General features: G+C 42.6%; 1 protein-coding gene across 4 annotated transcripts in view; it reads left to right on the top strand.

Annotated features, from left to right (window-relative positions):
- VPS35L (VPS35 endosomal protein sorting factor like) overlaps positions 1–22,632 on the top strand; it is a 116,233-nt gene that overhangs the window by 64,784 nt on the left and 28,817 nt on the right. For all 4 annotated transcript variants that reach the window (XM_077828141.1, XM_077828143.1, XM_077828140.1 and 1 more), the window contains 3 exons: positions 2,259–2,336; positions 3,288–3,402; positions 19,338–19,477. In XM_077828141.1, coding sequence (XP_077684267.1) covers positions 2,259–2,336; positions 3,288–3,402; positions 19,338–19,477 — 333 coding nt within the window. The remainder of the gene's footprint in view (positions 1–2,258; positions 2,337–3,287; positions 3,403–19,337; positions 19,478–22,632) is intronic.

Here is a 22,632-nt window from a genome sequence, read left to right as displayed (position 1 = left end):
TTCCCCCTGCAACCTCCCTCAAAAGCAGAGCTTTCTGTAGCAGTGTAAAGGGTAAGAACCAGAGACTTAATAAATTCCACTGGGACTTGGCTGTTTGCATATGAAAGGTGCTGAAATACCACGAAAAGAAAAGGAGTACTTGTGGCACCTTAGAGACTAACCAATTTATTTGAGCATGAGCTTTCGTGAGCTACAGCTCACTTCATCGGATGCATACCCTATGCATCCGATGAAGTGAGCTGTAGCTCACGAAAGCTCATGCTCAAATAAATTGGTTAGTCTCTAAGGTGCCACAAGTACTCCTTTTCTTTTTGTGAATACAGACTAACACGGCTGTTACTCTGAAACCTGAAATACCACGGTGATTGATGGCAGTATAAACTTCTTCCATAGCTACCTGCTGCACATTTTTTCTGAAAAATGTAGTGGTGTTCTAATTGGATTATGAATTGAGTATTAGAAGAAATGGGACATCTTTCATAGTTAAGTTTATTTTCTTTTGTGTTAATTTTTAAATGATTATTATACACAAGATAGAAACAGTATTTCACAAAAATAAATAATTAAAAGTCAAAGACTTTGGTGGAGTTATGGAATCCAGGAGCACAAATAAGAACCCACCCTGTAAGGTATATGAAAAGAGTCTGCATTTCAGGCTTATGTATTAGTTCTGACTGCCCAGGATCAGAAATCAGTTTGACAGAATGATATCGAGATAAGCCGAGTTCATATGACTAGATCAGTGTAGGGAATTTTTTTCATAATTAAATAGGAATTTTTCCATTCTTGCTTATTTCAAGCAAACAAGAAAAAATAGAAATGGAAAAGATTGAAATGCCAGGTCAGCAATTCACTGTATAGTTTACAAGTGCTGGTTAGCCTTTGAATGCATCCCCAAAACAAACTGTGGAAGCATAATTTCATATTTTTAAATTTAAAACTGTTGGGTAACTGAAAAATAATAGCAACATAATAATCCACATGACTGTTTTGGTGTTTGGTGGTAATAGGATGGGGAGAATTAATCCATTGCTACTAATTAGATTGGTTTATAAAGTGGGAGTTACAAACAGATACTGATAGATTCAGTAAGTGAGTCAATCTCCGATAGAGCCTTGGGTGGAAATTCAACCAGTTGTCTTTTTTTATTTTTGTTGTTGTTTTTATGTAACGAATAATTTTACAAAAGCACTAATACACTTAAAGTGCAGGTATGATAAATACTTCACTTCTTGGAGGTTAGACCTAGGCTAAATACTGCACCTAAGGCATATCAGTATCTTTTGTAATAGCACACATTGTCCAGCCAAATCAGAAGAAAGACAGGAGGCAATGGATGTGGTTTAGTTAAGCTACAATAAAAACAAAATCACTTAAAATATCTGGAAGTACATGGCAATAAATTGTACACTGTGGGTCGTCATAGTTTCCTAATCATTTCCATATAATCCCCAACTAGTCCTGACCATCCAGTTGCTGGGACCGTATACCCTCTCCTCTTGTATGAGGTAAAAGGGGGGCTAGAAAAGGAGGAGGGGGTCAGCTGCTTACTGTTCCAGATGTAGGAGCCCCAAACCTCCCCCTCCTCAGTTTTCTCAAGATGTTTTCTCTCTCATCCTTTTCCATACCCTTCCATAACAAGTATCTGCACTGGACATCTGCCATGAGTTTTACCTACTAAGTTGTGGCATTATAACTGAACACCCCTCCTCAACCCTAGAGGGTCCTAGATTTACTTTGGGAAAGATGAAAAAATCCACCCCATCTCGCCGAGTCTTGCAGTGAGGAAAAAATTCTTTCCCAGTCCCCAAGAAAAAACGGGCAACAGCAGATCATGAAGGAAGCTGGTTCTTTCTCGGATTTCATGGGTGGGAGTGTGGTGCTGCCAGCCTGATCCAGGTAAAAGAGGGCTTCTCCTGGATTGCAAGGGGTTTAAATACCAGTCAGTAGGAAGGGCAGTATCCCCTCCAGATCTGACCTAGCTGCTTCCTGCTCTTCCCTGTTCTGTCTGTCCATGTCAACTTTCCCCTTCTGCCCCAGTTGCAGAGGGGAGCCCATAAAGGGACCACAACTCCTTTCATTCTGGCCAGCCAGACAAGGACCCTGCAAACATAGTTGTGGTGAACACATTATCCCTTTGACTACTTTTGTTTCCCATATGTTTAACTTGACAGAATGATAAGAGTTGGGTGTTTATTTGCAGACCTGGTAAATCTATTCATTTCTATTAGTGCCTTACTTTTCTTTTTTATACATAGTCTGTGAACCAACTGGCAATGGAAACGAGAAAAGTGATGAAAGGAAATCATTCCAGAAAGACAGCCGCATTTGTCAGGGTAAGTGAAAAAGTCAAATATATTTCTAGATTCTTCATCCCGTGTGCACAGATGTTACGATAGGCTGGAGCCTAAGGTTGTCATTTATACAGAAGAAATACATTTGTGGTTTCCATATTGCTTATCAACTCACTTTCCCTTATGGGCACTAATATTTACTCACTAACAACCAACTGCTGCTATCCTCATTAGACAAAACTCCTGCAGAGTCCCATGAGTTTGCCTAAGTAAGGGTGATAGGATTTGGTCCCTAAGTGAGGTTTTTTTAAGCCCTCCTTTAAGGAAATTTCATTTTTCCAAATTAATTGTCATTGTATAGGGGAGAAAAGAGCTGCTGCAAGATAAATGGCATGACAATGTGTTTCATAATCAAAAAGTCAAAGTGGGTACTTAAATCTAAAGTGGATACTTAAATTAAATAATATATTCTCATAGTGCAGGTGTGTCTTTACACCAGAACTATATGATTCATATGTATCAGCGTGCCAGTTTTCCCCTGAAGCATCCCACGCTCTTAGAAAGTGTAGATCTTTCTGGGGAAGGATTAAGTGGTTTGTGTTCACTCACAGTCAAGCGACTCATGGCACCTGGATATATAGGAAGTGGAATTGACTTTCTGGAGAGAGAGAGGCTCTAGGGTGTGGGTTAGTCACTCCTGAGGGAGGAACCCTAGGAGCAAGAAAGCCTTCAAAGAAGTTCTGAGCTAATCTTTATTTTATTGTTTTCACTGTTAATAAAGGGAAACCCCAAGAGTTGGGTCAGTTTGAATTTCACAAACTTTGCGGGCCGTGTTTTGTAGATGAAAGTGGGAAAGATACCTACTTGTGTTCTATTTTTAAGCTTCTGCTTGAGCATATACAACAGTAGTTAATTAAAAAGCCCTAAAATTGCTATACCTCTAATTTAAGAAATTATTTGAGTTATGTTTCATATCTTTTCTTCTTTACTTAGGCTTGTGTTGCCTTCTGCTTCATTACAATTCCATCTCTGACTAGTATCTTTGCCCGTCTTAATTTGTACCTGAACTCTGGACAGGTTGCCCTGGCAAATCAGTGCCTTTCACAAGGTAAGACAGGTGTTTGTTTCAATTGAATAATAATTCTTTCTTGCCAGAAAACAGAATATTACTAGTTGTGGATAATATTGATTCAGTTTGAAACTGAAGTTAACTCTTTCACTCCTTATTCTTGCACACGTTTCTGTAGTCACAAAGTAAAATAATTCTAAAATGTATTTTTCTAAATTATAGCATATTTAAAATACAGGAATTATTGTAGAAGAGAGAGGTCTGATATTCAGATATTTATTCAATTATTCCTTATTTTAGCCTCCATCTATGATTTTTTAAATAGCATATCTTCAGAGAAAGCAATGCTGTTTTAAATAAGGGACTTGAACTTGTGTGCAAACAATGTGCTTTAAATAAATTTTTCTTGAGGAGAGGAGGAAACTTAGACCAGCTAAATGATTATGCATGGAGACTGATATTCCTGTAAAAACTGTTGGGAAAGAATTAAAGGTCTAAGTGCTTCAGTCAGGTTGCCCTAATATTGATTGTGGTGCTGCATTTTGTAGTGGTACTGGAAGATAGATGTCAAAGCACAGAAGGAATATGCCATGAAAAAAATACTTTGCTAATAAAAATGTGTCATGTGTTCCAGGGAAACTAGTGTTGACTGTGGGGTTGCCAATTTTCTAAATGCAGAAAACCAAACGCCCTTGTCTTGCCCATACCCTGCCCCTTCTCCAATGTCTCACCCCGCTCACTCCATCCCACCTCCCTCTGTCATTTGCTCTCCTCTATCCTCACTCAGTGCTCATTTTCACTGGGCTGGGGCAGGGGGTTGGGGTGCAGGACGGGGGGATGGCTCTGGCTGGGAGTGCAGGTTCTGGGGTGGGGTCGGGGATGAGGAGTTTGGGGTGCAGGAGGGGACTCTGGGCTGGGATTGAGGGTGAGGGGTTTGGCATGTGGGAGGGAGCTCCAGACTGGGGCAGGGGTTGGGGTGTGGGAGAGGGTATGGGCTGGGGCGAGGGTACGGGGGAGTGGGAGAGGGGAGAGGGAGCTCCAGACTGGGGAGAGTTGGGGTATGGGAGAGGGTACGGGGGGGTGAGGGCTCCAGCTGGGGGTGTGGGCTCTGGGGTGGGGCCAGAGATGAGGAATTTGGGGTGCAGTATGGGGCGCTGGGATGGGGCAGGGGGTTGGGGTGCAGGAGGGGGTCCAGGGTGTGGGCTCTGGGACGGAGTTTGGGTGTGGGAGGGGGTTCCGAGCTGGGGTTGGGACACAAGAGGGGGTTTGGGGTGTGGGCTCCAGGTGGCGCTGACCTCAGGCAGCTCCCGAGAAGTAGAATCATGTCCCTCTGGCTCCGAAGCAGAGGGGCAGCCAGGGGGCTGCATGCTAATGCTGCCCCCACCCACAGGCACTGCCCCCACAGCTCCCATTGGCCACGGTTCCTAGCCAATGGGAGCTGCAGAGCTGGTGCTTGGGACAGTGCCTGTGGGTGGGGGCAGGGTGCAGAGCCCCCCTGGCTGTCCCTCCGCCTAGGAGCCAGTGGGACATGTCAGCCGCATCCTGAGAGCTGTGCAGAGCCCAGCACGGAGCCTGTTTGCCCCGTTGGTGCTGCGGCCAACCGGATTTTTATTGGCTCAGTCAGCTGTGCTGGCCGGATCCACCAGGGTCCCTTTTCGAACTAATGCCTGAACGTGGTGTTCAGTCAGGGGCTCTGTTTTACTAGATGTCTTAGATAAGATGTAAAACAAAAGTCCTGATCGCTTGTGGTTTAAAAAAAAAAAAAAATCCCATGGCAAGAGTTATGAGTGTTAGTCCTGGTGTCCTGTTCAAATTCCAGCTTGAACATACTTGCCTAAAAGCAGCTTCCTCTACCTTCACCTGGATACAGTGTCCCTCATTCCCTGTCTTAAGCTGTTATGCAATTTTACTATGCGCTCTTAAATTGTTGTGATGTTTAGCCTGTATCAGTCCCAGGATATTTATTCCTGAGGGAATTCTGTGTCACTGCATGCATAATTAACGAGACACGCATATTTTTAATGCAGAAAAAAGTTGCTGCTGGTAAGTTGCTGCAGTTCTGCCTTTTGCCCACCAGAGGGCACTATGGTGCTAGAACAGTGCAGCCTCAGCAGAAAATAACGTTGGCTGGAAAGTTGCTGTAGTTCTGCCTTTTGCCTACCAGAGGGCTCTGTGGTGATAGAACAGAGAAGCAGCTCCTGGCCAGCTAGGGAAGAGAAAGAGCCTGCCTTCTTCACAGTGCCTGTCGGGCCAGGTCAGCAGACAAGAGCTATGGGGAGACAGACAGCGTGGAGCTGCTGGGGGGTCACAGACAGGGGCTGATAAGGTCTAGTGTGGGAGGATGGATTGGGACAGGGGCTGAATGGAAGTGGACATGCAGGGCCACATGGGGACAGGGGGAGCAAGTGAAGGGCCGTATAGGGACAGGGGGTGGTTGAGTCAGGGCACAGACACACATGGGGACAGGGGGAGGGGTGCAGGGCCACATGGCTATGGGGGATGTGGAGGTGGAGGGACATGTGGGCAGGGGGTGCAAGGGCACATGGGGTGCAGGAACACATGGAGACAGGGACAGATGTGCCTGACTGAATGGGAGAGGCCAGGGGTCAGCCAGGGTCTGCATGGGGGAAGCTCCCTAACAATCCACCCTCCCACCCCAAAAACAAACAAACAAAAAAAACCCCTGTTCCATACTTTTCCCACCCGTACCCAACAACCCTCCAAGTTCACACCCAACCTCCTTCCCAGCAATTTACTTCCCTCTGCCTCAGCTCCTCCTCTGGTACCCCTGACTCCCTCAAGCCTTTGCACTGCTTCTGTGGGGAGCGGGAAATATGGTTCTGTATTGTAGTTTAAATTAATTATTACTCAGAGTTCTGTATTAATATGCCTAGTAAGGAATCTATTTGTCAAAAAACATTTCCTGAATCTTTTTTGTTGTGTGTATTGTTACAGACATACTTGCTGACAGGTATTTTGAAATAAATGACCCAAAATAATTGAAAGTGGTTTGATTATATTGTGTTGTTTTGACAAATAAAATATGCAGATTTTTGCAGAATTTGAAAATATTGTGCGCAGAATTTTTAATTTTTTGGCACAGAATTCCCCAGGAGTATATGATATTAGAGAAACATGGTGGGTGAAATATCTTTTATTGGACCAACTTCTGGTAATGAGAGAGACAAGCTTCTGAGCTGCATACAGCTCTTCCTTGTCTTGCTAACAGTCTGTGCCAGAACGTTACTTTGCAGCCCATGTCTGACTTCCCACCTAATAACAGGCTGTTATACTGTGGGAGGAAAGGGCTGTCATGCATATTTATTTTGAAGGCCAGTAGGAGATAAGGGTGAAGTGAGGGTGTTTAAATGTCAGTAGCTAAACAAATGCAAAGCTTTAGCCTTACAGGTATACTGTAACTTTTGTAATTGAACTTATAGCTTGACTTTAAAAAAACAAGCACAAATAAGTCATATGCTTGTGTGTCTGTTAAGGGAAGGGTCTCCTATAAAAGCTTTCAAGAAATTTCAGGTGTTAACACCAAGGAGGAAAAGAAATAGTTTCAGGTGGGAAAAACTGTCCAATGAGGAGATATATTAGACTGTGAAATAGTCTCCCAGTGGAAGTGGTGGAAGCCTTATTACCAGCGATTTAAAATTGCAGTAGGGAACAATCCTTCACTTGCATGGAGATAGGCTATATGTTGCGTTCTATCTCTGATTGCTGTGATTCCATATAAATGCAGGGAAGAATAACTTTTCATCTACTTACACCTTGTCTTCCTGTTTCAATTGATAATGTTGCCAAAGCTGTGCATTCACTAGTAAGTTCCAGCTGCACTCACAAACATGCTGCGTAGGATGCTGACTAAGGCTTTTAGTACAAGACCACTGTTAGATTTCTTTGTCTGAACATGATGTTGCACGTATAATCAGGGCAGAGGGATTTAGAGAAAAGCTGGCTGTTATATCCAAGTATGTTGTAAAAACAAAAGACTTGCAAAGTCAGTTGTGCAATTGAGTTTATGCAGCTTGTTTGTAGACAAACTATTCACAGACCCAAAAATGAAGTAATTTTTTCCCGCTAATGTTTTTCTGTTAATTCATTAGCTGTCCCCTTATTTTGTATGCTCTTTGTTGCTGCTTATTAGTGGATCTTTTGTTAGAAATAAAATCTGTTCAATACCTGGTTTATCTTGTCTCTAAGGGTATACTCTACTCTAGCAGGGGCTGACTCGTTTATCTAATTGCCTTTTCCATCTCTGAATTACAGAATCCTAACTCTTTCACTTCATCTTCATGATCCATCTCCTTCCTCCTCACGGTACCCCAGCAAATGTCCAAATTTCTGTTGTGAGAACTTGGACGACAGGAGATGGATCGCTTGATGATTACCTGTTCTATTATTCCCTCTGAAGCATCTGGCATTGGCCACTGTTGGAAGACAGGATACTAGGCTAGATGGGACCTTTGGTTTGACCCAGTATGACTGTTCTTATGTAAATGAGTACTCTTATCATTTGACCCACATGTATAAACACATAGTGCAATCGCTAGACAATTGATAGGAATTCCCACACAGAAATCTTTGTTAATGTTGTAGGCACATCTCAGTGTTTGAATGCATGCTACTTTTTTAATGACTGTTGAGATGTTAAAACCAAAAACTCCTTGAATCTAAGACCCAGAAAATGTAGAATTATAGTTGGACTACCTTAATTCTGTTCCTGTGGTGTCTTCCCTTCTTTACATATCTAGTATTGGAAATGTGTGTCGCAGACCACTTGGTTTGACACAGTGTTCCAAATGAGGTTTTACGAGTACCTTGTATAAAGGCAATAACACTTCCCTATCCCTACTGGAAATGCATCCTAGGATTACATTAGACTTTTTCACAGCTGCATCACATTGGTGGTTTATGATCTTCTTGTGATTGACCAGTACACCCAGATCTTTCTCTTCCTCTGTCACTTCCAATTGATCTCATAGCAAAAATTCTTATTTGTCCCTAAGTGCATGACTTTGCACTATTAAATTTCATCTCATTTCTATTACTCCAGTTTTCAAGGTCCTCCAGATCTTCTTGTATGATATTCTGGTCTTCCTTGGTATTGGCAGTACCTCCCAATTTTGTGTCATCTGCAAACATTTTTAGCACACTCCCACTTTTTGTGCCAAGTTTATGAATGCAAATGTTAAATAAGACTGGTCCCAAGACCAGTCCCTTTGCATTAGTAACCTTCCTCCAGGCCTGACCGTTCACCTTTCAGTCTGACCTGTTATAGTCTCCTCTCTAACCAGTTCCTTATCCACCTTTCAGTTCTCATATTAATCCTCACCTTCTCCAATTTAACTAATAATTTCTCATGTGGGAACTATATCAAGTGCCTTATTGAAATCCAGGTAGATAGATCTACTGCATAACTATTTTTTAGACAAGGTAATCTTCTCAAAGAAAGAGATCAGGTTGGTTTGCCACAATCTACCTTTTGTAAAACTGTTGTATTTTATCCAGTTACTGTTTACCTCTATGTCCTTAACTTCTTTCTCTTTCAAAATTTGTTCCAAGACCTTGCATACAATTGAGGTCAAACTAACGGGCCGGTAGTTTCCAGGATCATTTTTTCCCCCTTTCTTAAAGATAGGTACTATATTTAGGCAATTTTCCAGTCATAGGGTATGACCCCCAAGTTTATGGATTCATTAAAAATCCTTGTTGTTGGGCTTGCAATTTCATGTGCCAGTTCCTTTAATATTCTTGGATGGAGATTTTCCAGGCCATCTGATTTGGTCCCATTAAGCTATTTGAGTTTGACTTCCACCTCGGATGTGGTAATTTCTATTTCCCTATCCTTGATTCTGTTTGCTCCCCTGCCACTACCTCTAAGCTCCTCATTACTTTTATTAAAGACTGAGGCAAAGTATTCATTTAGGTTTTGGGCCATTCCTAGATTATCTTTAGTCTCCAACGCATACTCCGTGCTTAGTGGTTTCACTTTTCTTTCCTTGTTTTCTTTTTATTTATATGATTATAGAACCTTTTACTATTGGTTTTAATTTTCTTTGCAATGTCCAACTCTCCTTGGCTTTTGGCAGTTCTCACTTTTTCCCTACTGTTTCTGACCTGCAAGAGGTAGCTTTCCTTACTGATCCTTTCAGTCTTCCATTACTTTTAGGCTTTATGCTTCCTCTGTATGCTATTTCAGCCAGCTACTTTGTCTCTTAAAGCCAGATAATGCTTCCCATGAAGTAAATATTGGTGATGCTGATTTCAACAGGGACAGGATTGGGGCAGGATATGTATCTCAAGAGAAAACACAGCAAGCTCAAATATATACACAACTAGTACTGATTAATGCGTAGCAACAAATTTAAAGCTAGTTCCTTACTTGAATCAATGCCAGATTGATGCTGATTCACTCAAATAGCTGACACTGTATGGAATACTGTATGTGTTTAATAAAATACACTTAGTAGTAGCTCTGAACTCAAAGTGAAATCTTGCACCACTGTATATCTGCAATTTAGCTCTTGCTGATTTGGTTTGGCTCGACACAAAATTGGAGGGAGAGTCATAACTCTAGGATAACATGTTATTGATCTGGTAGACTACATGTTGATGCTACAGATGCAGGCATTTTGAAGACTCCATGCGTTTTTCTGAAGGTTGAGGATTTTTGTTAATGTCTCTGCAAATAGAATTTAGCTGTTACCTGACTGGCACTTGCATTTAATTGTACAATCAAATTGATAGTTGCTGGATTTATTTTTATCAGTCGCTGGAAAGCATCTGCTTTCTGTAAATTGTGAATTAATATGAAATATGGAGAAAGGAGTAAAAATTATCTTAATCTGCTTTTTGATAGTCTCCTTCAATACTCTTGGCAACACTTCACTGCTTAGCTAAGTTATTCAGAACTGGCAAATTGTACCTACTTTGCCTATGAATATGCAGTTTGCAGCTGCCTTCATCCTCAGAGATTCAGAACCAAAAAGTCTACTGGTCCCAGCATGGAATTACTCCACTTTAATCTGTATAACTGCTGCTTGCATCAAGATAGAGCAGGAGCAGGCAAACTTTTTGGCCTGAGGGCCACATCGGGGAATAGAAATTGTATGGCAAGCCATGAATGCTCACAAAATTGGGATTGGGGTGTGGGAGGGGGTGCAGGCTCTGGGGTGGGGCTGGGGATGAGAGATTTGGGGTGCAGGAGTGTGCAGGAAGTGGGATCGAGGGGTTTGAAGAGAGGGATGGGGATCAGGGCTGGGGCAGAGGGTTGGAGCGTGGGGAGAGGTTCAGGGGGTGCAGACTCCAACTGGCGCTTACCTTAAGTGGCTCCTGGAAGCTGTGCCATGTCCCTTCTCCAGCTCCTACATGGAGGCACAGCCAGGCAGCTCTGCATGCTGCCCCATCTGCAGGCACTGCCCCTGCAGCTCCCATTTGAGCTGGAGCGGGGCCATGCCAGAGCTTCCAGGAGCCATGTGGTGCGGCCCCCGACCCAGTGCCCCAGCCGGAGTGGGGCCAAGCCGCGTGGTGTGGTCCTGACCCAGCGTCCCGGCTGGAGCGGTGCCGAGCTGTGTGGTGCAGCTCGCGGTCCGGATCCGGCCTGCAGGTCGTAGTTTGCTCACCCCTGAGATAGAGCATTGCCTGCTGGGACCTGAAGTCTCTTGATGAGCCAGTGCCTCACTAATGAAGGTGAGTAAGGCCTGTATTGTTGGACTCCATCTGCATTTGACATGAAGCCTGCAGTTTCGTCATCCATGTATGTGATCACCCATGTGGTAGTTTCTTGGCATATTCACACTGAGCTATAATGGTTATTTTTGAATATATATGGCCTGCTTGTCCCTAGGTTACACTGCTTAGTGTTTTCCAGGACAATGCTAATGGGTCATATTGGCGCAAAGAATTCTTGTGGCCAAGCTATAAAAGGCAGTTTTCAGAAACCAATTCAGTAAATACCATGTGGGTGTTTAGATTTTTAGTCAGAATTTTTTGCGCATTGGATTCAGAGCAGTGGAGAATCTGGAGTGATGAAATTCCTTGGGTGCCTTGGAGAATGGAAGTAAGAGCTGCTTGAGAGTCATTAAATCTTAATGTGTGTTGGAAGCTTAGTTTGCAGCACATTTGGTGGAGAGTAGTTTCTGTTATGCAGAGGAAGTGCTGCAGCATTTCTACTGCAGACTGCACAGGGAGACATATAAACAATCATGCAGTCTGTAAGCAAATAGGCATTATCACTACCTTTGCAATGTCCATTAATGCTCTTGTGGGCCTTTTCCTGCATTGATAGAGGCAGCTAGAGTTATTGGGACGGGTTGGGCAAAGGCCACTGATTCTGTGCTTAGAAGTTTCAGAGTAACAGCCATGTTAGTCTGCCTTTGCAAAAAGAAAAGGAGTACTTGTGGCACCTTAGAGACTAACCAGTTTATTTGAGCATGAGCTTTCGTGAGCTACAGCTCACTTCATCGGATGCATACTATGGAAACTGCAGAAGTATCTGCCTTCATAGTAGCAATACGAGGTAGCCTCTGAGCTCCAGTGTTATCAGTAGCTATTTCTTTCAGGAAATTCCAGCATTTCTTCTCTCAGCTCTTTACCTTCTATTGAGCTTTCTTTATGCCTTTACTTTTACTGCTCTCCTCCTGCTTCCTGTAGCATGGAGATCTGTAGCCAAAGTCTAGAAGGGGCTGTGTAGCAAGTGGCAATATGGTGGGGGGGAAAAGACTCCCACCAGTACAACAGTTCAAGGAGAAGTCTTCTGCTTTCAGGACCTGACATGGATCTTCTTGAGTTGATGAGAAAGAGATCTATGGATTAGCCTATTTCCCTCCAAAACTCACAAAGGCCTGAGCTAAAAAAGTTATACTTCTTGCTGACTTAGGCCCCAGGAACACAGCAGTTTGTGTGGAAGGAGAAGCGCAAGAAGTCCAGCCAAACAGGGTATGGCTGAGCACACCATTCATTCTATTTAAGAGCTTATAATCCTCCCAACCTTCTTTGGCCTGTGCAATCTACCAAGTTTGTAGGTAGTACCCCAGTGTCCCCGTGGAGGGTACTCAAATGGAATGGATGCTTTAATTAAAACTCTGCACCAAGAAGATGATCATCTAAATACCTATCGTATGTTTTCTGTGGAGCCTCCAGATGTCACTTTAGTAAGCAGAATGCTGACTCGGAGGGGGTGTACATACCCCAGGTACCTTAACTGACTGACCTAACACTTCTCTATAGTGGCACGTTACCAAAACCGAATAACAAATCCTTATCAGACATGCTTCTTGTCATGGGTAGCGCTTTGGACCAAACTGAGATTAACTAGACTCTCTCTCCCTCTCCCCCCACATGGAGATGATGCTCTAGCCTCCTGAAAAATGGACAGCATGATTCTTAACCATAGGTCTCTTACCATTCAGTGAGTGGGTGATGATGAAACAACTTTCAGACAGTATAGGGTTGAGTGAGATTTTTATCCCTAAAGCTGCTAAATTCTTGTTTAGCTTTAGGCATAATATGTGTGAATTGAGCAATCCAACCAATTCAAGCTGTTATGTCTGACTAATTTCACTAGGATTGAGAAAAGGGGCTATTGCATGTGGTGGTGGGGAGGTCTTCCAATTTTACTCCAAGTTCTTAATTTTGTTAGGCACATCTAAATCAAGAGTTCAAAAGCGCATATTACTGAGGTTGATCTAAAAGGTCTGGTTTTCTGCAGTTTAAATTGAGATGGAAACATGAAAAAGCAGTTTCCCTAGTGAACTGCAAAGTTTTCAAGCTCACCGCAGTTCAGATAAATGGAGGCTGTGAAGTGCCCTAAACTGATAACATTTTTTTCCTTAGAGAAAGTTGCTTCTGCATCAATATTTTATAGCTAAGCCAAGCAGTAAATGTGCCAAGGTGTGAAACTGTTTTAATAACAAGTAGCTTTGTTGAAAAGACTTTTATGGCCTGAAGTGTTTTCCCCTGTAGCATTAAAATAGGCTTTCTTATTAAGAGTAATAATTAATTAGCACTTACAGGTTTTTAGATCTTCCATGGCCTTCGGAGATGTGGGATGAATATGTATTCTCCCCAATTCACATATGAAGAAGCTGAAGCAGAGAGGTTGGGGGCGTAAGGCCATCATGGAAGTTAAGGTTAGGATTAAAACTTGGGGCTCCCTGTCCTTTGATTCCCTTCTTCTCTTTCTAAGCACTGTTGTCCCAATAGGGCGACAAAGCATGTGTGACAGAATCTGAACGAAGAGGATTACTGATAAACAAGGCTCTCTTTACTTGGGAAAAATTACTGTTGTGATGGTGGTGGAGAATTACAGTTAACTGAAGTCTCTAGAGGTGGGTATTCCTTCTGATCATTGGACTTTTTTCCTGTTCTTTCAAGGATCAGTTAGTGGTTTTTCAGTACCTCTTGAGCGATTGATCTCTCTCTGCCTGTGCCTTTATAAGCATGCCGAAGCTGGTATTTCTGCCTCACTGTATATCACGACCAGTTTAGAGACTATGCAACATCCAGCTAGTCAGGCTGAATCTTGGAGTGACTTTCAACTAATTATAAAGGTTTAAAAATCTGGCATCCTGGAAATGGCCTGTATTGTTCTTGGTAGGAGTAAGTTCCAGGATCTTCCTCATGATTCAGTGCGTCTTCCACTTACACCTGTGTGAGCTTTTTGTTTTGTCGTTTCAAGTCCTTGTTAGAAACCCATATTTATAATCAAATCCCTTGTACAACTAGCATCGAAACAGGCTTCATCCACCTTATTACATTTCTACCTAAAAATAATTCCCATTATATGTTCCAGTTTACCAAATATTCCGTTTTTTCATCCTCCACCCTGTCTGAAAGGAGCTCTTTGTAATTCTTAGACACAAAACTACATTAGGATGAAGTTAAGGATCAGAGTGTGAAAGAGTAACATAAAGGTAAAACACATTACAGAGGTGTAATGTTCAGGGCTGTTACAAAACCTTCCTCATTTCCTGAGCTGTGTTAAAGGAGCTTAACTTCCTGCATACTTAAAGCATATGATAGTCAGATGTGCCAATATGTTGATGCAAGAGCGTGTGAGGTTGCTGTTAAACTTTTACATTAGTGCACAAGGTTGATAAAGTTTGAGGAATGAATTGCTTTTCAATATCCATTGGAGATCAAAGCAAAAGCCTTTGAGGTGTTGGTGTGTTATTGACAGTGTTGTAGGAAAAATTAAGGTGGCAAAAATGGAGGAGTCTTTTAACTACTGATTCCCCTGCTTTTATTATTTTGGGTGGACGCGTGTGTGTCCTGATGCAATCTTAATGATCACCAAATATAGTTTATATTTGTTAATATATCACTAGATAGGCAAACCTCATACTCTCCGTCTCTCCTTAGATGAGACTTGAGTTGTGAATTATTTTTTCATCTCCAGTGGCCTCAATTCTCAGACTGTTTTTGGCCAGCCTGAGATTTTATATCCAGCCTATCATGGACACAAAAAATAGAATTGCAAATAGATGGAAACTCAGACTGTCACAATTACTTTATACACCCTTACAAATTACAAGCTTTTTTACCATCACACTGATATTGTTAAAAGAAAACATCCACAAAGGAATTTCGCTTGCTTTTCTGCAGTGAAATATTGTCAAAAGTACTCAATCTTAGAGCAGGCCATTAGTTCTCTTCAGCCTGAAGGTCACTACATATGTGCAGGGGGAAGGATTTATAGATTGTGGTCAACCGGAACGAAGGAGCTGCTATGGAAGGACAAATTCAGCGAAGCATGAAATATGTTGTGTTCAGTGCAGTGCACAAGATATTAACTACAGCCTAGGAAGACTTCATCATGATGATTTGTTGTAATGAGCACTCTGCTCTACCCTCATCTACCCTTAGCAGTGGCTCACTTTAGGAGCAGAATTAAACTCCTGGCTAATGTGAGAAACTTTTTCAAACAGAAGGAGCTTCTGCATATTTTTATTAACAGGGTTAAAACAAACAGGATCAGAATAGAAGCTAAGAAACTGATCTTGCATGGAACAGAGCAGTATGGAGCCCATTTCCTCTAAACTGGAGCACATCATCATCTTCTTATGCCTTCCTGCGTATCTGTGATAAGTCAAAGGGGTTGGTGCATCCCTTAAACTCTACTTCGAAGCAATTGCACAATAAGATGCTTTATAAATTAGCTGTAAAGATGAGGCGTGTCCAATTCTATAGCTTCATAATTATGGTAATTTATATTCAAATGTACATATTGACACTTATTTCATGTTTAAGGGAATAATTAGCATTTCCATGATTTCATACTGTTTACCCTAATCTTACTCCAAACTGAACACTCAGTGTTCCTTCCTTAAAACTCATATAGTTCAACTAGCTCTCTATAAAGGAAAAAAAGCAGAGTAGTTTTAAGAACAATTGATTTTCTGAGGACTTTTATTTTTTCCTGCAATAATGGGAATATTCTGTGTCTCAGCTGATTGATTTCATAAATTGCAACTTTTTAAGATGTTCTGGACAATGATTTAACTCCTGCTCCCTGTAAAGCAAATTTGCCTTGGAGAAGTGTAAACTTAGTGTTCGAATTAAACAACCATTTTATAATCCGTAATATGGACAGACCAGTTTAGGAACAGATGGTTACAAATGATGCTATCTCACCTGTCACTGTGCTGAGCCTGGGAGCAGCAGAAATAAAAGATTGTACAAGCTTCTTTTTAAATAGGGGTATGATGGAAGGTCTAAATATAGTTGGAGCTTTCTGGGTGGGAGATGGGAAATGGAGGAAACTGATTGCTTTCCCCCCTTTCTCATTCCTCTTCTTCCTCCTCCCACAACAAAAAACAAACAAATAACCCAACTGTTTGAGCATTTCCCTAAAAATGTTGAGCCAGTAAGGAACATAGGGTTTTAAAAAGTGGCCAAGCAAACTGCACAAGAAACTAGGCAAGAAAAAAGGAAGCCATCTCTGTATTCTGTATTAATCACGTAGTTCAGCCCTTCCATAGCAGTTTTCTATTTTTAGAAACATTATCATTTTTGTCTTTAAACAAAGACTGTTAGTTCTGCAAAGAAGAGCTCGAATGCGATAGGGATAAAATAGCATATTGTCACTCTAAGGAGTATCTTTCTGAGAATGGAGATGGGCTTCCTGTCCTTACCAGACACTCCAATAAGACAATCAGTATCTAAAGCAGGGGTGGGCAAACTACGGCCCGGGGGCCATATCCAGTCCTTCAGACGTTTTAATCCGACCCTCAAGCTCCCTCCGGGGAGTGGGGTCCGTGGCTCCGTGTGGCTCCCAGAAGAAGCGGCATATTCCCCCTCCAAATCCTAAGTATAGGGGCAGCCAGGGGGCTCCACAAGCTGTCCCCACCCCAGGCACTGCCCCCGCAGCTCCCATTGGCCGGGAACCAAGGCCAATGGGAGCTGCAGGGGCAGCACCTGCGGACGGGGCAGCGCACAGAACCGCCTGGCTTCCAGGAGCTGCTTGAGGTAAGCACTGCCTGAAGACTGCACCCCAACCCTCTCCTTCACCCCAACCCCCTGCCCTAGCCCTGATCCCCCTCCTGCCCTCTCAGCCCCTCGGTCCTAGCCCAGAGCATCCTCCTGCACCCCAACCTCCTGCCCCAGTCCAGTGCCCCCTCCCACACCCTGAACTCCTCATTTCTGGCCCCACCCCACAGTCCTCACCCTCTCCCGCACCCCAACCCCCAATTTCATGAGCATTCATGGCCCGCCATAAAATTTCCATATCCATATTTGGCCCTCGGGCCAAAAGGTTTCCCACCCCGATCTAGGAAACTCAACCAGGAGATAGTTGCTTGTTATGGCCATTCTATAGGGAGAAGGCTCTTGTTCTCGGAAATAGTAGAACATTGAGAGTAAATCCACTCAAACTGCAGCTATCCAGGGTCAGAGTGGTGAGATGTGTATTTTGGTGCTAGTCCAAATATTGTTTGGGAAGATTTGCTCCCAGACCATTTTTTCTTTCTAAAGGAAAGGAGAGAGAGTAAACCAAGCAGACTTGGTCTGCAAGATTTCTTATTTTATTTGTGGAAGTTAGAGAAATACTACACAGATTCTCACAACGCCATTTGATTATGTGGTAATGTGGGGTATGTGCATTTTTTAGGGACAGGACAACTGCGGAAATGATAGCAATTCATCTGTTTGTTCTAAAATGAACATCTGCTCCTGCTTTCTGTCTCTCAATAACATTCTGAGAGAGATTACTTATCTCCCATTGGGCCAACTGTGTGAATTAATAGATCTTCAAAACAAATAAAAACATCCCCTTGAAATAAATACGCAAGCTAAAAAGGAAGCATGTGGTCTGAACAATGAAAAGTTCGGAAGGTCATACAAGTGTATGCTGGAAAGAAACGAGTCATAAGAACAGCAATTTTTCTAAAGCAAATGTTTCATTGGTATTTCTCACAAACTTAGTTTTGATATCATATGGTTCTATATTTAGCAAATTTGCTCAGAGCCTCATGTGTCCAAGTTAATTTTTCCGGAGCAAGTTTCTGTCCTGGAAACGACAATACATGATATCAGTGGCATCTCTGGGTTATGAAATTTTTCCATCCTTTCTCCCTGAGTATCTGCTCTTCTCCTTCACTAGGAATCAATAGACCTGGGTTCAGATTCTCACTCTGCTGTTGACTGTCTTTCTGGCCTAGCACAAATCACTAGGGCCCAGATTTTTAAAGATATTTAGGAATTGCTGTGCCTAAATCTCATTTTCAGAAGGGATTTAGGCGCTTAGGAGCCTCAGTTTCCCCATCTATAAAATCGAGACGGGGATAGCACCAATTTTGAAAAGTGCTTTGAGGTCCTTGGATAATTGACTTCAATGGGACTTAAACATGTGCTTAACTACTTTGGGGCCAAAAAGATGGTGTTAGGTCATTACTGCTTGCTAGAACACCCCAGCAAATACTGTTACAAAAGAACTTTGAAGTGGAAGTTAGGAATACTGTCTTTTCAGTACTTTTTAGAAATGTAATTGAAGAGTAGAAATTCTAGTTCATTTTATTTGGGATTACTGTGCAGTTTATTCCTAACTGTGCTTTACTATACCATTAATGGGTCCATCTTCAAACTCATGGAAACAAGTAGAAGCAAATCTAAAGAATTCCTGTAGTATGATTGTTCAGAGGAGTCCTCAGATCTTAGTAACTGGCAGCACCTCTGGTACTACTTTTTGTTTCATAATCCTGTTTTAATTAAAGAATGTAAACATTTAAGCATATTATAACAACTGCATTTACCATCTCTGATTTTCATTGGCCTCTGTAAATCACAGAAGTTAGAGATAGAAATAACTTCTTATTAGATCATTCAGTCCACTTATCTCCAGGCTAAAACAGCATTGAATATAAGAGAAGGCTGAAAATATTTATAAATTGTGTACTATATTATGGCTGGATTTGAACTGGAGAGTCTATCCTTTTTAATCCGGTACTCTGCTAGTTTAGGTAAAGTGGAAACTAAGGATAACATTTTAAAGCCTCTTAGGCTCTTTTGGAAAATCACTTGGGTGTTTTTGAAAATTTTACTTGAGAACAACTGAGACATTTAATTACATACAGTATTGTTGTAGCCGTGTTGGTTCCAGGGTTTTAGAGAGACAAGATGAGTGAAGTAATATCTTTTATTGGACCCGCTTCCATTTGTGAGAGAGAGAAGCTTTCAAGCTACACAGAGCTCTTTCTCAGGACTGGGAAAAGGTATCCAGAGGAAGAGGACCTCAGGAAGAGCTCTCTGTAGCTCGAAAGCTTGTCTGTCTCCCCAGCAGAAGTTGGTCACTCCCCTTGTGACATTTAAGTATAACAAAAAGTTACAATTGTTTTTGTAGATACAGACTAACACGGCTACCCGTCTGATACTTAATTATAACAGACACTCTAAACAATCTTTAGCTCATAGGCATGTTTGTAAATTCAACTGCTATGGTGATATTGTAACTATTTTAATGTTGTTTTTCGTAGCTGATGCTTTTTTCAAAGCTGCCGTGAGCCTGGTTCCTGAAGTGCCAAAGATGATCAATATAGATGGGAAGATGCGTCCCTCTGAACCCTTCCTCCTGGAATTCTTCTGTAACTTCTTTTCCACTTTATTAATTGTGCCAGTAAGTAACTTTAGCATGAATTGCAGTGTGAAGCATTTAATCCCTAAAGCTAAAGGTGGCTATTGATATTTTAGCTTGTCTGCTTATAGACCAGACCTTGTTTTAAACTGAATGTTTCTTACATGTTTTATTATAAATGCTGTGTCCGTTATTTATTTTTAAATTACAATAAAAAATACTTCTGTTTTTATATATCAAAGCATATGAAAGGTAGTTGAAACACAGTGTCCAAAGTTACTTGAGCACATTCAGCATAAAACCCTAATCCTGTAATTTCGTCATACTGCACCCCATTCTTCAAAGGCAAAAGCCTGTGAACAGACTCTGACTCCATCAGATTGACAGTGGAAGTGCATTTGAATTGGAGACTACTGAAACCCCCAGACATTCAGATGTGGGGACCGCTAGCTTGAATGCCCAGCTGATCTTAACTGCAAGAGGAGAGGTTTTTTCAGATCGCTAGATCCAGTGTGTGTAAGTGTGTACAGATCACTATCACCCCCTTGAATTGTATCTGGAATTGAACAATGAGCCACTGGAGTCTGGTGCACTGGTGAAATATGCTCTCTGTTGATAAAGTTGCTAAGCAGATGCGCCGCTGCATTCTGTGCCTGTCGTTTGAGTGGACTTCAGAGGTGGGTGGGTACAATGATCTAATCGGGAACTGACGAAGCCATGGGTAATGGAGTCATGGCCCACGTCTGAATCAGTATAATCAGAGAAAAATAGCTGTGAACATCCTACCCAGAGCAAGTAGGGGGGTAGGGCAGGAGGCACTTCATACCGCATGAGCCACTTGAAACAAGGAAGGATCAGACTAACATGGCTGCTACTCTGAAACCTGTCATTATGCAAGGCACTGCATTTAGCCGTATGGAGTGGAAGTCTATCAACTTCAAAAACTCGTACAGATACAGACAGACATCATCTTCCTTTCCAAATGCGAACAGGTGGACATCGTACCAAAAGGACTGAAGATAAAAAATCCATTACAATCTACATACCATACAGACTATGCTGACAGCTTGTGCCACATGCTCTCAAAGAAACTGCGGAACCACCTGATCAACATCCTCTACAGCAAACAGGGAAAGATTAAGAATGAGCTCTCAAAACTGGATACTCTCATAAAAAACCAACCTTCCACACAAACTTCCTCGTGCCTGGACTTTACAAAAACTAGACAAGCCATTTACAACACACACTTTGCTTCTCTACAGAAGAAAAAGGACACTAAACTATCTAAACTACTACATTCCACAAGAGGCCACAGCAATGGTTCCCTTAACCCACCCAGCAATATTGTCAATCTATCCAACTCTTAGGACAGATTCTTCTGCTGGGCTATCTCGGGGCCTCTCCTTCTGCCCCTCCACCCCCACGAACATGATACAGTTCTGTGGTGACCTAGAATCCTATTTTCGATGTCTCCGACTCAAGGAATATTTCCAACACACCTCTGAACAACATACTAATCCACAGAGACCTTCCTACCAACACTACAAAAAGAAGGGTTCTAGGTGGACTCCTCCTGAAGGTCGAAACAACAGACTGGACTTCTACATAGAGTGCTTCCGCCGACGTGCACGGGCTGAAATTGTGGAAAAGCAGCATCACTTGCCCCATAACCTCAGCCGTGCAGAACACAATGCCATCCACAGCCTCAGAAACAACTCTGACATCATTAGCAAAAAGGCTGACAAAGGAGGTGCTGTCGTCGTCATGAATAGGTCGGAATATGAAGAAGAGGCTGCTAGGCAGCTCTCCGACACCACTTTCTACAAGCCATTACCCTCTAATCCCACTGAGGGTTACCAAAAGCAACTACAGCATTTGCTCAAGAAACTCCCTGAAAAAGCACAAGAACAAATCCGCACAGACACACCCCTGGAACCCCGACCTGGGGCATTCTGTCTACTACCCAAGATCCATAAACCTGGAAATCCTGGGCGCCCCATCATCTCAGGCATTGGCACCCTGACAGCAGGATTGTCTGGTTATGTAGACTCTCTCCTCAGGCCCTACACTACCAGCACTCCCAGCTATCTTCAAGACACCACTAACTTCCTGAGGAAACTACAATCCATCGGTGATCTTCCTGATAACACCATCCTGGCCACTATAGATGCAGAAGCCCTCTACACCAACATTCCACACAAAGATGGACTACAAGCCGTCAGGAACACTATCCCCGATAACATCACGGCAAACCTGGTGGCTGAACTTTGTGACTTTTTGTCCTTACCCTAACTATTTCACATTTGGGGACAATGTATACCTTCAAATCAGCAGCACTGCTGTGGGTACCCGCATGGCCCCACAGTATGCCAACATTTTTATGGCTGACTTAGAACAATGCTTCCTCAGCTCTCGCCCCCTAATGCCCCTACTCTACTTGCGTTATATTGATGACATCTTCATCATCTGGACTCATGGAAAAGAAGCCCTTGAGGAATTCCACCATGATTTCAACAATTTCCATCCCACCATCAACCTCAGCCTGGACCAGTCCACACAAGAGATCCACTTCCTGGACACTACAGTGCTAATAAGCGATGGTCACATAAACACCACCCTATACCGAAAACCTACTGACTGCTATTCCTACCTACATGCCTCCAGCTTTCACCCTGACCACACCACACGATCCATCATCTACAGCCAAGCTCTACGATACAACTGCATTTGCTCCAACCCTTCAGACAGAGACAAACACCTACAAGGTCTCTATCAAGCATTCTTACAAGTACAATACCCACCTGCGGAAGTGAAGAAACAGATTGACAGAGCCAGAACAGTACCCAGAAGTCACCTACTACAGGACAGGCCCAACAAAGATAATAACAGAACGCTACTAGCCATCACCTTCAGCCCCCAACTAAAACCTCTCCAACACATCATCAAGGATCTACAACCTATCCTGAAGGACGACCCATCACTCTTACAAATCTTGAGAGACAGGCCAGTCCTTGCCTACAGACAGCCCCCCAACCTGAAGCAAATACTCACCAGCAACCACACACCACTCAACAGAACCACTAACCCAGGAACCTATCCTTGCAACAAAGTCCATTGCCAACTGTGTCCACATATCTATTCAGGGACACCATCATAGGGCCTAATCTCATCAGCCACACTATCAGAGGCTCGTTCAC

The sequence above is a fragment of the Eretmochelys imbricata genome, chromosome 10, assembly GCF_965152235.1.
Source record: "Eretmochelys imbricata isolate rEreImb1 chromosome 10, rEreImb1.hap1, whole genome shotgun sequence".
Classification (NCBI taxonomy): Eukaryota; Metazoa; Chordata; order Testudines; family Cheloniidae; genus Eretmochelys; species Eretmochelys imbricata.
Note: the sequence above shows the minus strand (reverse complement) of the source record. Positions and strands in the feature narration are given on the sequence as shown.